The sequence below is a fragment of the Hylaeus volcanicus genome, chromosome 4, assembly GCF_026283585.1.
Source record: "Hylaeus volcanicus isolate JK05 chromosome 4, UHH_iyHylVolc1.0_haploid, whole genome shotgun sequence".
Classification (NCBI taxonomy): Eukaryota; Metazoa; Arthropoda; class Insecta; order Hymenoptera; family Colletidae; genus Hylaeus; species Hylaeus volcanicus.
The window spans coordinates 8,246,250-8,261,621 of record NC_071979.1 but is presented as its reverse complement, the minus strand read 5'-3'; the positions used below and the strand labels follow the sequence as shown (position 1 = coordinate 8,261,621).

The 15,372-nt window shown below is 42.5% G+C and overlaps 1 protein-coding gene across 6 annotated transcripts in view; it reads left to right on the top strand.

The window, feature by feature from the left end:
* Positions 1-15,372, top strand: part of LOC128875848 (serine/threonine-protein kinase tricornered) — a 65,476-nt gene that overhangs the window by 36,755 nt on the left and 13,349 nt on the right. Inside the window, exon 1 of one of the 6 annotated variants that reach the window (XM_054121781.1) lies at positions 2,964-3,529. The exons of 3 other annotated variants lie outside the window; for them this stretch is intronic. Coding sequence is in view for 1 of the 3 variants with exons in the window: in XM_054121780.1 (XP_053977755.1) it covers positions 9,352-9,376 (25 nt within the window). In the remaining 2 variants the exon portion in view is untranslated. Of the gene's footprint in view, positions 1-2,963; positions 3,530-9,336; positions 9,377-9,850; positions 9,872-15,372 lie in introns of those variants that run through there. 2 more of the 6 variants (XM_054121780.1, XM_054121782.1) reach the window with 2 other exon arrangements.

The following is a 15,372-nucleotide window of genomic DNA, read 5'->3' as shown; positions in this document are numbered from 1 at the left end:
TGTCTCATTATGTCACTCGCAATAAAATCGAACTGATAAACTCACCTATGCCTATGATCGGACTTTCCCATTTTTAGTTAATTTTTTAGTCTTTCGTTGCGCTCACGTGTTCTTTTTTCTGTCTGTTACAGGTTAGTATCGCGGAGTAAATGGTATCGAAGAAACTAAACGGTGTTCCTCCTCGGAACCGTTCTATACACGATTCCGAGTACGAAGAATCCTGTAATATCGAAGTTCCGCTCTTCGATTAGACGGTAAGAGAAAGCGTCCGTCGGTCGTAAGTGTATCCGACTCGGAGCACCACCAGCGATACTCCGCGTCGCTGACTATCCACGTGAGCGGGATCTTCGGTTTTCTAAGCAAGTCTCGTAGCAACGACCAAGTTGTAAAGCGGCTGCTAAACATCGACGGTAAATTGTATCCACGCGGAAGGCATGATCGAATAGAGTAATATCACGAACGAGAGTTGCGTTCAAGCTTACGTAACGTTACATAAAACCTCCTTTACCAAACAATACCGTCGCGTTTCGACGTATGTAACTTCTTTTTCTGGTCGCGTTTTACTTCCTTTTTATATGTGTTTCAGTGCAACAGCGTGTAAAAAACTGATTCGTCGAGCAACGTGTCTATAGTGAATGATTCCCTGTGTTGTTGTTTGTCCACGTCGCGCGGAGTTCTTTTCCGCAAATCAATTGGCGTAGTCTGACCTCGAATCGAGACGCGAAACGCGCATTATGCGCTATTTTACCTGGAAGCACCGGAGATCGATCTCTCACTGCGCGATACGAGGCGGTTTTTTCTTTACTTTGAGAGATCGTGGACCCTAAAGCGTGCTATCAGGTCGTTGCATATGGAATGAATTATTCGATCTCGGTACGAGTTATCTTCATCTTGCTATGTCATTATGAAGGTAGATGAAGGCACCCTCTGTGTGTATATATGAAGGTAGATGTCACTTGTGATGCATCGATTCGAAGGGCGAAACTTGTTTGGCGAAAGTACGCTGGATCTGTTTGAGCCGTTATTGCTATTAATATAGGGACTTTGTAGCAAGAATACAGATGCTGAAGTCTTCTCGAAAAAATTGTATAGACAACGATCTATTATTTCGATCGCCTATATCTCTAATAGCGTTAAGTTGCTACCCTTAGCATTCAACGAACGGCAACGGTTACCTGGCCACCAGATTCAACTGAAAATACACAAACGTCGCGATTCTTTCGCAAGCGCTGATAATTGATTCGTACATAGAAACCCACTCGCTAATAGGGCGATAATTAGACGGTGTTTCTTGGCTCGGAGACGGGGTAAAATGGACGAGTATGTAGGTTAAACCACAAAGTGGTAGAACAACCGCGTCACAGTGGGCAAGCGGAGAACGAACGGACCAGCAAGCGGATTCGAGCTGGTTGGCGAGCAGCTGACGCGTCGAAATCAATATTCCCACGTGTAGTTGATGTAGACGGTGTAGATAGAGGGCAACGTGAGCGCCGCGCCATTGCGTTTATGCTCGCAAACGACCACGCAGCTATTCCACGACCGTCCGAGACGCAACCAACGTACCAAAGAGAAAGTTCCGTTTGATCGTGTTTGCTATCACGCGTTCTTCCAGGCCCTTTTATTTTCAGCGAATGAAAAATAAACAAGTGTTTACCCTTTACGAGTGAAATACCAATTGGAGCTGGAAAATTAAATGGACGTTCTTTGCTGTGTATCCCTGTTGATATAGAACGTCACATGGTTGACAAAGCTTTCCATAAGGAGCTTCAAGAATTAATTTAAAGGGTTGATGAAAATAAATCTGTTTTAATCCACGTGTCAAATCGGAGTGATTAAACGTCTCACGAGGGGATGAAACTACCAAAGAAATGCTTCTACAAAAATCACTTGATTCAAAAAGAGAAATCGCAGAGTAAAGTAGCGGGGGAGATTTAATAAACAACGTGGAACATAATATATTAAATTTCACATCGAACCAACTATCTTTCGCACCCTCTGTGTGTCGTGCTCCAAAACGCTCATCCGCGATGGGTAAAAATGAATTTTAATAATGAAGAGCAAACCTGACGAGGGTACACGTTTCTTGGACAGTAATTGATGCGCGATCATGGCGAAACTTGCCGACTCGCGAAGCAAAATTGGATTATCGAGATCCGGCTGGTAATGCGCTCAGCCGCTTCCGTGACGTCCAGTCGAACGTATGCTTCGCTCGCGATCACATTCCGCATTCCGTAAATACGATAGAACGGTTTATTAATCAAACGAGGGCATATCCACCGTGTATTTTTAATGGTAAGACTCCGATCGCGGATAATCGCTCTTCGAAGCACGGGACGTTCAGGTGACGTGTACCCTATGACATTTATTTGATGTCACCCTAATATAATTAAAAATAATGCAATATAATAACGCAATCAATCATCAGAATGGATCAAGTATAGAAAATATTGCTTCCAAGTAGCCTTCTTGGAATATTAAACTTCGATAAATCCAGTATCTTACGACATTCAATTTTTCGATTGATCATTTTAAAAGATTGTACAATAACATATTTGGAAATGAATTGTAAGTTAAAGAACGGAATCACAGATCTTGTTTATATTCAACAACAACCTACAGGAACTCTGTAGCAACGACATACAATGACTTTACCAGAAAAATTAAGAAGAAAATTGGATTTCAAAGGTACGGTTCACAAGTTAATAAACGGAAATAAATGGCGCTCGAGGAATGACCTAATATTTGGCTGAGGTCAAACAGTTGTCGCCTACTGTAACTGGTGCGTCGAGTAGTCCTTGGATCGCGCAGGGTGCCGCCACGTGATCGAAAACGTGGATGATCCAGAGGACGCTCCCTTCGCGGTGGCGAACAGAGGGAGGGTAGGTAAACGTTTCGAGGGATGACTCGTCGAGGTAGAGGTAGGGTTTGATGACGCGGTGGTGGTGCTAGCTAGTAGCTACGGAAAGCGTGACCGAGTCGACCGGCTGGGCTTCGGTGGCTCGAGGGGAAGAACGAAGAGGACAACCGCGCAGGCGGACGACCGCGATCAGGTGACTACTCCGAGTCGGTCACTTTCGGGCTCCTTCCCTCCCTCGACGAGGGTTCCCCTCTGGTTCTTCACGATCTCGTCGCGGGCGTCGCGGCGCTCCACGCTCCATACCGCTCCGAACCGCGCAGCGAGGAGCACACCGAGAGGCGTCGAAGGGAACGGGCCAATCGCGAGTGAGTCGCCGGCTGACACTCGTGCTGTACGTTTCGGAAGGCACCTACCCGATTCGCGTGTTCGGATGACTCGAAGATCGTCCGAAGCAGCGAGCAGTCGTGTCCGTCGATCGTCGAAAAGTGTGATTTCTCGGTCGGTGCATTCTCGTCGCGGTCCTCGTTCCAACGTGTGCGTGGCCCGCGGTCCTCTCGAGAACCGCTAAAATTGGATACCTCGACCACGCGATATTCGCAGCTGACCGAGTCCAAAGACGTGCCGAACGATGCGCAGTCGCGCGAAAACGTCTCATCGACGATAACGAAGAAGGTACACGTTTAATACTAGGATGTTCGGGGTATCTTCGCTGCATTGTTTGGTTTTTCGTGTTTACTTTGTACGAATCTTTCGATCGCATTTATATCTATTGCCAAAGTAATTCGGGTGTATGCTTGCTTTTTGTGTGGATAAGAGCCAGCAGACGTGGGTGGCGAGAAATGTAGTTTCTGTAATTTTTCTTGGGAAATTCAGAGTGGGTAAAAGTAATACTACTCTTTGAACCTAGTGTTAGAAAGCCATTCTCGTAATTTCAGATTCAAACATGGATTTACCCTTTTTTTTTTATACAGACGAAAGAGCAGACGTGGTTGGTGAAAAAATGTAAACAGTTTCTTTAATATTCCTTGTGAAATTCGGAGCGAGTCAAAATATGGCTGTGTTCCACGAACCTGGCGTTAAAGAACCACTCTCATAATTTTAGGTAATTTCCCTACAAATTCAAAACAACCATGGATCTATCCATAGCTATCTCGGTCCAGCCATTTCTTCTTACGAATAAATATTGCAAAGAGAAAATTGAACGAAAGCCAATTTGAAAACTGCAGGAGGAGTGCTTTCTTTGGATTCTCTTACGATTCCAGATAGCTTCTTACTCGTACGAGAGTGAACGCGCAACGCTTTCCCAGATTTGTTTACCCTCCGACTTGGAAGATTTCTCGTGTTCCTACTTACGGGGGCTATTTCCAACATCAAATTTCCTTTTACGTAACATTTGAAGCGCTTTTAGGACGAGCAATAGGGGTTGCGAGTGCGTAGAAGGGTTGCTCGTCCTTCCGAGTATTCCAGTTAACCCCTTGGCTGCATTATTTTCCCGTTGGTTACGTTCTCGCGGCGCGAAGTCTTTTGTTATGCTTACGCGTTATTCGCATGGTCTCGTGCTTGTTTTGATTCGAGCGAATAAATATTTTCTTTTAGTACTCGCGATCAAGAGTAACAAACGTTCTCGACCCTTACGGACTGCTTCTTCTTCGTAAGACTTATTTAACCTCTTGAAGGACGAATCTTAAATTAATCTTTTTGGTTTTAACCGAGTACGCAGAAACCAGAGACGTACAAGTGTCTTTCTTTCCTTCCGTTCTAAAAGGTATCGTGATCGTACACAACGGTTTTTGATATTTCGATATAAAAGCAAAGGCACGCGTATGCGCCAGTACACCTCGACGGGTTAATTATTCGATTCACAAGATAAATATTTGGTTCGCGCGATGACTCTCCGTTCCGTTGTACTTTAAACGGGACTTTGCGTCGAGCCTGCGCAACGGGGATAACTCGTGGCCCGTAAATAACGTTTCTATTTCGCCTGGACGTATGCGCGTATTCAAAAGTATTCGCGTTTATTTATACGCGTGCATCGATGCGATGCAAAACCTGTTCGATCGAGCTTCCGTTTGAAACAGCGCGCGGACAAGTGCTCGCGACTGACTTCGATTTTAACTTAATCGAACCAGCCGGCGCCGGGGATTTTACTTTTTCCGCGATTCATTTCAGGTTTCTGAATCGAACCTGGATGCTACAAAGAATAAAAGAGAAATATCGCGCGCATAGTATCGTTGGCGTGACGAGCAGTTTATTCATCGAGCATCCACGTGAACTGAAAGTAATCAGTTTAAAGTATACAAAATGATAGCACATTATATAGCAATATCTCATATTGCATACCAATTTTCAACGAATGATATATTTCTTGTGTATAGAGTAAACATGTTTACTTCGTCAGCTGGCTCAAATTGAGATCTAAAAATGCAAAAATTGTAAAAGTTTATCCTTTCCAAATATAATAACGTTACTTTTTAAATTCTTAAATATTCGAAACAAAATATTATGAAATATATTGCTTGACGAGTTAACTATATTTTTCTCACGGTACTCCGTGTAATCAGTCGTGTCACAATTATTGCTTTTATTTCTGTTACGATACACGACTATCATATTCATAATTCGCCAACGTTAGTGAAAAACGTTACCTAACGTTCGTCGCAGAAGTTTCTCACCTCGAACGTAGCTCGAGCTGCTGGAGGGTTTAGAATCCGCGACGTTACCCGCGGAAATGATTAACACGACGGCGGATGTGGGAAATCCGGGACGTCTGGCTACGCCGCTCTTATCGCAGACGCAGCTTAGAATTAGACAATGTCCGCGCACGTCGAATCGTCGGGAGGATGGAAACTCGATAGCTTTTAACGCGGAAACGTGGTTGACGCGAAATGGTGTATTTGGCAAGGCTCGAAGAACCGTAAAGCAACCGTTAGTAGGTGAAAGAGCACGAGACCGGGGCGCACGACGAACGCCCGTGCAAAACCAGCGAACGCGGGAGTGACTCAGAACTCGGACTATCCGCGTGACACACATACGCGCCACAAACCACAGCCATTCCACCTTTCTTTCGACCATTTTCATGGTTCGCCGTTCACCAAACCGTCGGCGTGCGTCGCATATTCCATATTTTCCGGTATACTCGAGAAATTCCACCGTTTACTCTGGAAAATAGGCGATGTTAACCCCTTTGTTCTCGCGGCACTAACCCTTTGCACTCGAAACTTTCTTTCGTTTTATTATTAAGTAGTACATGCACGATATTTTATGTTTTACAGTCAGTCTTATAATTAGACCGAGGATGTTTCATGCAAATTGTTATATTTTCACAGATACAGAAACGAAATTCAAACTTAATTGAAAGCACGTATTATTTTGTTAATACTATAAGATTTATATTATTTTTGATATTTTATGTATTTCTTTATTTGTACACGTTCTCATAGACTTTCTCGTATTTTCATAAGTACTCGTACCCTCTACGTTTATTAAAGGACTTTGTCCAAATCAAACGATAGATTTGATATTTCCAAATAAATTTTTGCGTACTTATAATGAAACATTAATTTGCGAACATCGAACCTGTCATATAATTTAGAAAGATTTGTTCAATGACATAGAGGGTACGAATAGTTATGAGATTGTATGTTACATTAACGAGTTCTCCATCCATCTTTCTCTGTTAGCTTTCTTACAAGTTTTATTATACGATAGTCGATAAGCTCAAATGAGTTCGAGTGAAGGCGGTCGGTCGCAAAGTAACGACTCTTCTGTTGCATAAAATACGCTAGCCTAAATACTCGTTCCGATCTTGTCCTACTTTCCAAAGTAATCTTTCTCTTTGTCTCAACGCGCTCGCCACAAATCCTACCTATTTTCAAAATGAACTACTATACTCGAGCGCTACCAAAATGTATCCGAACGTAACCTTACGATGGAATCAACGATTTGTTTGCGTTTGTACTTGAAAAAGACCGTCGATAATCGAAAACCTCGGTAGTACCATTCGCGTCGAATGAATAGGCTGATTCGGAGCAAAAGAAGTTTGGTTTTAAAAAGAAATTGCTCCGTAAACGAGCTTTACGGTCGCGTTCACGAAGAATAGAGGATCGACGACGTCGTTTCACCTACGGCTACATCGACCTCTCGATTCCAATCGAGCAAGCATATCGGTCGTGCGAGGAAAGTGGATCGGAGCAATTCCTTTACCGGCACGTTTGTTTCGACAACGTTGAAGAGGATCAGCTAAGGACGACACGGTTCGAATGAAACGGAATCAAAGCAAGTTTGAAAAAAGGCCTTCTCCGAGGAAATCGTATGGTCGTTCGGCTTTGTAGGTGAATGTACCGTTTGTTTTATTCCGTCGTGCCACACGATGGATTCTCGTTCGCCGTTGGAGAGGATCGATACAGGAGCTATTAAAATTTATCGCCGCGGTTATTTCCGCTGAAAATGTTATCTAATTATTAATTAGTGGAAAGTGATCGTTCGTGGAACTATGTAGGCCTCCTCGATCGTCTCGTGCGTAATTAACGTTGACGTGTAGTACAGAAAAAGTGTTAATATTGGGTTGTCCTAAAAGTTTCTTTCGTTTCATTAGCAGCTGATGCGTACACGATATTTTATGTATTATGGTACATCGGTGAACTATTTACGATCCATGTTGCTTTATTACTTTTTAACTACTCCATTACGTAAAAATTGTGGTTCGGTAGCAAAATTCCAAGCCGGATTTTTCAATGAGAAGAGTAAATAATAATCACATGGGGCAAACTATGAAAGAAATTATAAATACTTTTCTCGATGAAAATCGGAAACATCGAAGAGATCACGTTCGAACACATAATTACTATCGATATTGTTCGTGCCTCGATTGTATACTTTCTCCGTGACATATTCTCCAGATAATAGCTACCTAGGTAGCCGCGAGTCTTTCTTATCTCGAAACGTTTTCCTCTCGGGACACTCCGAAATACATAGGAATTATAGGCTCGCACGATACATCCTAGAGATAAAGCGCTCGAAATGGTACTCGGAGCAGGCTGGTTTTAGTACGACACACTCGCTCGTTAAAGAAAGTGCCTATTCCATATCGATTCGCAACGGCAAGCCGTACTTGACCGTGAGAGAGTGTTCGAACGAAAGTTTTCAATGGAAATCTACTTTTCCTGTACGTTCGCTTTACGGACATACTCGCGATGGAAATCACACCTGACGACTGTCGCCCCGAACAAGCGTTGGTACACTTTGGTCGACGTGCGGACAAACTCTAGAGACTTAATTATCGTTTCACCGCGATAAGCATCCAAAGAAGTAGGAGTACGTTACATTTTCGTAGCAGTACGTCTTGGAGTAGTCGAAGGGTGAATTAAAAGCGGCGCCATTGCGATAGCGTTAGTAACGCGAAACGTTGAAGGAGAAGGTTCAGCGAAATTCTAGACTTTACGGGCACGTATCGATCGTTGTTGCATTCGGTCGCGTGTATCCTCGAGATAAATTTAGGCGCTGCTTTTCGGATCCGTGGCAACTTTGGCTTCGGTCGTTAAAATTCCTTTGGTCCTCGGAGGCTGTCGTAGCCAGAGAATTATTAGCGATAGGACAGAGTTCTGTGTTTTCTTTTTAGCACAATTCAAGGTTCAGCGATGTCACGATATATCGGTATTTCGATACGGAATATTTGATTTACGATTTTGTGAAGAGTCTCGTAACATACGCTTTCCAATATTCCGGTTATCAAAGACGGCCGCGCATCTGACCGTTGATTTTCGTTATCTGTGGTGAGCTCATGATACATCTGTCACCTTTGTGGATTTTTTTCCATTTCACGCAAATCGGAAATCTGTTTTTCTTCGTTCCGGGAATCGGAATCACGCAAATCTGAATTCTTGGAAGCACATCCAAATATTTCTTTTACGCGGCTGATACGTTCCACAGATATTCCTTGTAATGATATTGGAGATACGTTTCGTGTTATACAGCGATATAAAACAGCGTTATAAAACAGTGTAAAATGAAATACAGAATAATAGTAAATGAACTAAATGTAATAATTGATTGATATTAAATAATATGTATCAAATACATGTATTAGTTTAAAAATCGTGTACAAAAATGCTGAAAACAGTAAAAACTCCGATGTGTACACGAATCATGTATACATATGGAATTTTATTGAGCAATAAAACTTAAAATACATACACGATTCACGAGTAAATAAATACATTATGCAAATTTCATACTAATTGGATAGGAGTTATCGAATATGGAGGATTCCCCAGCAACTACTACGTTGTAGCAGACTACTTTTCGAAGTGTGCTAAAAACGTGAATTGCTTTACTTAAAAAAAACTGCAATTTGTGCTGGACACAATCACGTACGTAATTTTAAAGTAATGAACGTGTAGTAATTTCTTAAAAAGGAAGACTTTCTGCAACCCTGTAAATTGAAATTCGCGTCTAATTATTTCAGATTAGGAACCATGCGTGGAGATTTATTCGAAATGGACGCGCGTGGCTATCGAAAAAGTGAGTAACCCGTCGGGATTGGAAGCCTCGCGAGGAATGTCGACACGGAATTCTTACGACGGCCGTTGCCGTCCGTTTGCCGTGCACGAAACGTGACACGTATGAAAATATATGGCGCTGCAACGTTCTAGCCTCCGATCACGTAGAAAAGCGTCGGCTACTCGCAATTACTTAGCGGCCGTGGTCGCCGCTAGAATTACATATATATACCCTCGGATCGTTTCCTATCGCGTCTGATACGTGTGACGAGCGAGGAGGTCGCCTTCCATTATTTACACGATCGTTGAACGTAAATAATTTCTAAAAGCGCTGGTACCGATAAGCGCGTTGCCATCGACGCCTACGCGCATAGGTGACTCATGCCCCCGATGGTCGACGTGATCGCGTAACGAGCGTACGTGTCCGCGAGACGACCGAGGTTCGTCAACGTGATTTTCGACGTTTCTTGTTGGAACCCTGCCGTGCAAAACCAAGGCATACGAGTCGACGCATCGAGTAAGTTCGATCTTGTAACTAGTCTATTCAAACCTTTTCGCGGCGACTAAATACGCGCCAAGGGTGGATTCTTCGTCCCTGCTTGTCGACACAGCGAAGACACAGAAAAGTGAGAAAACTTAGACAATATTATAAAAGAAGATAGATGAAAAAGTCTAGTAGCGATAAGAGAAATTTTCATAGAATCATAGCGAGTAAAATGTATATATAACGACAGTGGAAGGTGAAAATAAATCTCCAGGGACTAAACATCCTGAAGAAATAAATAACCGGATCGTTGAAAAAGCATGATCATGCGAGACTTTCTTATCGGTGGATTATGGATTCAGAAACGTTTAAAAAATTTCGTCTAAACGCGTGTCTTGTTCGACCTCATTCCCGAGTTACACGTAGCCATTTTTGCAGTTCAACGAGACGGAGTTGCTTGCCTTCGCAGGAAGTGCTCGAAATGGCAACCTTCGCTCCAAATACAAGTTAGCCAACGTCGTGTCGCAGTGTTTCTCGATCTTTTAAATATTTCAGGAAATTTGATGGATTCGTTGGGAATCTTCTCGCCGAAGTATCTCGCGTCGACAATGGATGTTGAATAAAGAATCGTTTCGAAGTGGGTCCAAAAATAAAATCCGTAGAACGGACGAGTCCGGTAATAAGTCTCGCTCGACGTATCCATCCGTTAGAGAATCGCTCGTTCGAGATCTGTCCGACAATTCGGGTGAAACGTGCCAGTGAACCGTCATGCATAAACCACGCGTGACTTACATCTAATGGAACTTGTTCCTATAATTCATACAATTACCCGAGAAATTGACGCGAACGATCAAACTCGGGAATTGATTTTGCGTGGTATTCATTCTTGATAGATCATAATTTGACTAAGTTGGAGGGTTAATTTATTTCATCGGTAGAATCCGTAATTCGGGAATAAGGTTTGTCGTTTGAATGAAATTTGATTGTATGAATTTTTTTTTTTTAAATATCGTTTAATCCACCATTGAAATGGATCCAACGTGCCAGGAGACAATTTGTGTAATCTTCGAATTAGAACGAATACTTGAACGGAGCACGAGAGTAATTGTTTACGTGCAGCGATATTGGAATTGGACGAACGTTCCTTTCGCCTTTCTCTTCTGCCTTCCGCCATCGATCGCGTCCGCTATCCGACTGTTCGAGGTATTGTGAAAATGATCGTAGTACACTTAAAGAGATATTACAGTCGTTTATTAAAAATACTAGAACGACATCGTGTATATAACACGATAAATGTTACGGTGGATTAGGAGCTAATACGAAATATGTATATACAGTCTTTATCTTCCTTATACCTATGTGCTCCATTAGGTGTATGCGTAAGATTTGTAGATTGCATTTAGATGGTACTAGAAAACGATATATCGTCATTTCTAAATTGTTTTTGCCGATCAATCTGCATCCAAACAAATGAATAATAAATAGATGGCAGTTGTTGAGCATAATAGATTCATGCATATATCAGTATCGATGAATTATGCATAAATCCAATAATTTGTTTAGAAACGTGTAGATTTCCTCTGGTTAATATTCAGCCACAAAAACCTATAAAGTTTAGACGCACACCTAATATATTCCGACGTGTAATTGAATCTTAATTACGTACCTGGAGCTTGCGAGATCGTTGACCGTACGAAACGTGATTAATCCGCTCGAATTGGCTGCAATCTGTTAAAGTCGATTTAAAGCATTTCCCCGTGTAAATTTGAAATTTCCCCGATGAACGGTAATCACGATGCGCGACTTACGCGATCGGCTAAAATTTCGCGTCCTATTTGCAAGAAGGTTGAACGACAAGCGCTATAATTAGGTAGATGAATAAACATAGTTGGTACGCGGCGTCGAAGCAGCCTCCGAAATTTTTATTCGAAACGCTTTGGCAAATACCTTCCGACGAGAAGGCTCTTGATCCACTTATGGTAATGCGGCAGACAGCTCGTAGCGCTACTCCAGCTCGCTCGAGCGTGTAGGTTCTTTCGCGCGAGATACGCACTTCTACGTGCTTGCGAGAACCTTTTTATGCGTCGTATTTAACTGTTGTCTGAAGAAAGAGGAAGAAATTACGTTAAAATCGTTCCGATAACGGGCGATTACCTTGGTGGCGTCGAGAGAAGGTGTCAACAGGCAGGGGACCTGTTATTTTTTTAAATTCAAACTCGTCGATATTTGATCGATAGTTGATATAGATCGTTTATAGAACAAATACGATTATCGTATTTTCATAAAAAAAAAAACGACCTTATCGTTGTTCAGTACTCATGCCAAAAGTGCTAACAATGATATATCTTTGCGTGTATTATGTGTTGATTTCATGTTGACTTAAATTTAAGTGAAAATTCCGTCTAATTCTATTAGATGATTTTACGCAATATACAATTATACCTAAATTCCATGACACCGAGAGGGTTAAGTTACGTTGAGCAATAACGGTGGTCGTAATCGTCGGTCCTGAAATAGCTTTTGTTAGAAGCGTAAGATAAATTTTGATTTCCTCGAACGTGCTAGCGATTCGCTGCGCGCATATAAGCGCGAGTAGGGTGTATAGTGCAACAGGATCGAAATGACGGACACGTAGGTGTGGCTGACGCGACATTTTGTGTACCGCGATATTTGTCGATAGCAGTTGAGGAGATGTTGACGCTGCGTGCACGTTTTACGCCTTGTATCGCGTGCTACCTCGATCAGGAATCAATCGAGCAGCCAAATGAAACGCGCCTCGATCGTTCGTTTTTCCCACTTGGCAGCGTGGAAGTATACTTAATGTTAGCGTAATTTAGTGATCCGTATCACGGATCCAATCGCGCGACTAAATAGTTTCCCCACTTTGTTTACCGTGGCCATTAAGCTTTTAGCGCGCGAAATGAACAAAGAACGAGTACGTACGTTTTTCCTCGTTTTATCTCGACAGAATCGACTTTTCCATTCGCCGAGGTTTGTATCGGAGGTCACCACACCACAGTGGAATCAAACGTTTTCACTTTCACACGATTTCTAACCGAAGTTCAACGACGTTGCAGAATCGTAACGTATCCGTAGCCTTGTTCCACGCTCACCTACGATCGCTAGCATTCGTTTTATAGGCGTAGCTGCTACGCCTCTTGATGTCGTCCTTTCCACTTCCGTTCCTGTTTGGATACTCGATGGAATTCGACGTCTGCAAATGGAATCGACAGAAATTTATTTCTTCGAATAGTTCAATGGAATTATCGGTAGATACCTAAAACGAATCGCACGGAATCGAAGAAAAGTGAAGTAAATTGAAAGAAGCGGATAGTTGGTTCACGGTTTCGAAGGAAAACTAGAGATACCTGAACTAAGGGGGTCAGTGGTTGCGCTACCTGTATTTTATACTTAGATATTTTAAACTTAGAAACAATGTTATCGTTCTGCGTTAAAAATAACGTATCAAAGACCCGAGAGTTCAAAAGCAAGGGTTTACAAGCGCGAAACGTGTCACTTTGCGCATCTGGCGTTGCGGAATATTCGCAATCGGGGAAAAAAGCTCGTTCGCGATATCGAAACACCGTCGACGACTGGTTTTACGGGGTAGTTCGTTTCGCGATCGATCGCGTACTCGAAGCTTTGCGACGGCGATAACGCGAACCTTTTCAAAAGGTTTGCGGGCGTCGGGTGCAACCACGTCAGGCAAAGACGTTGCATAATTCGGTGGCTCGCATCGTTTATCGCCACGCCGTCGTCGCTTTTAATCTCGCGGCTCTATTTAACCGCGACGATACCGCCAATTCTATGCGATAAAGACCGCAGCTCGTACCCGTAACGCATATAGCATCGACGCTTGTGTTTTAAGGAAATGAGATTGCGTACCTCGAGCCAAATCTCGAATGCAACTCTCGGATGCAACGCACAAGCGAAACCAAAGGCGATGACGTGCCATTAAGGGGGAAAATGCGCGTGAAGATCGTCGCTGTGTTCATAGCTACGTTCAACAATTATTTTTTTGCGAGTATACATTTGATTTAACGCAACATCTGTTCGGTGAGGTTTATTGTACGTATATTAAATAATAAAGAATTAATTTTTGTTTAGAATTAGCGAAGTTTCAAGTAGCGATGCAGGAGCTATTACTCAGCTTTCAAAGGGTTGATGGGAAGAAACGTTGCTTTACTCGCGGAAACGTCTGCGATTCCATTCCCTTTACGTAATCTGTGTCGGAGGGAAGCCGTACGACCAACGTCGGGATGTTTATCGGTATTTCGGTTACCTCATCTTCGATCCTAGTGGCTTCGATGATCCTATGTCTCGCGATCTTGCAAATTTTTCAAAGCGCCATGATTCTTCTTCCACTTTCCAAATGAAGAATTCATACTTTGAACCTTGACATCGCCATGTCACCCATATATAGAGCACAGAACTATTTAATATACAACTAAATAACATAATTTTGAATGTAAGATTTTAACGACAATGATTCCGGATTCATGAATTTTGACATCGTTGTAACAATAAGTGCTATAACGAACGTTAGATTATGTAGATTTCACTGGTCTCGAAACAAAATTTGCCACACATTCATGTGGCAATCAATGTGGTAAACTGCAGAAAGTCGTTTGCCGCGTAAGTACTTAATCCAAACGTGTCTCAACAAAAGGAGTACATACGTTCTTTACTCCTTGTACATTCTTCGTGTCTTATGTTACCCTTTATTTGCAGACTGAACGCAAGAGAGGCTCGCGAAGTACGGCTTCTAGAATAGTTTAATGCGGCCTTGTAATCCGTAATGTAATCAGCGCGTGACGTCATTGTACCTAGTCCCTAAGTCCAACGAGGATCAAATCGCGAAATATACATCGAGTGTTGAGACATTACGCGGACGTCGCGGGTCTCTCGAGTACGTTGCAATCTCTTCCAAAACGAGTTACACATATAATTAATATGTAATACTTCGTTCGACTAACCTCGGAAATATAAATACAAAACAGAAGAACCTTTTCCAAGGACGGCGATTCACAGGACAGGTCAAGTTACGTCTATCCTTGACCACAATTACGAACCATTGCTGAAACGCTTAACTCAACTGCGTTGCAACATCGTGGAATCATGGCAGGTCTTACGTTTCTTGCTTGAAATTATTCTTGGGTACGTTACGCGTCTTGTTAGACTCGATCCACGCGAAAAACCCTTCCGTGCGAATCGTATTAGGTCAGACATTAGAGCCTGGAGTCGTAAGGCGAAATTACTGGACGCTGTCCGCATTCTTTACTCGTAGCACCGCATTCCCTTGATCCGAGACTGTTCTTTCTTTCTTCCTGTAATTGTACGAAGAATACATCAGCCGCTCACCGCACAAATCGATTAACGCCAATTTTTGAAAAATTTTCAATTCAAGTGTCGAAGCACTTGGTATAGTCGCAATAAATTTGTTTGCTCATTGAATAATAAATAATTTATTTCAGAGACCACTTTGATCGCATTTCTCAACGTTTTGTTTTATGGAGTTGATCGATTATGCAATT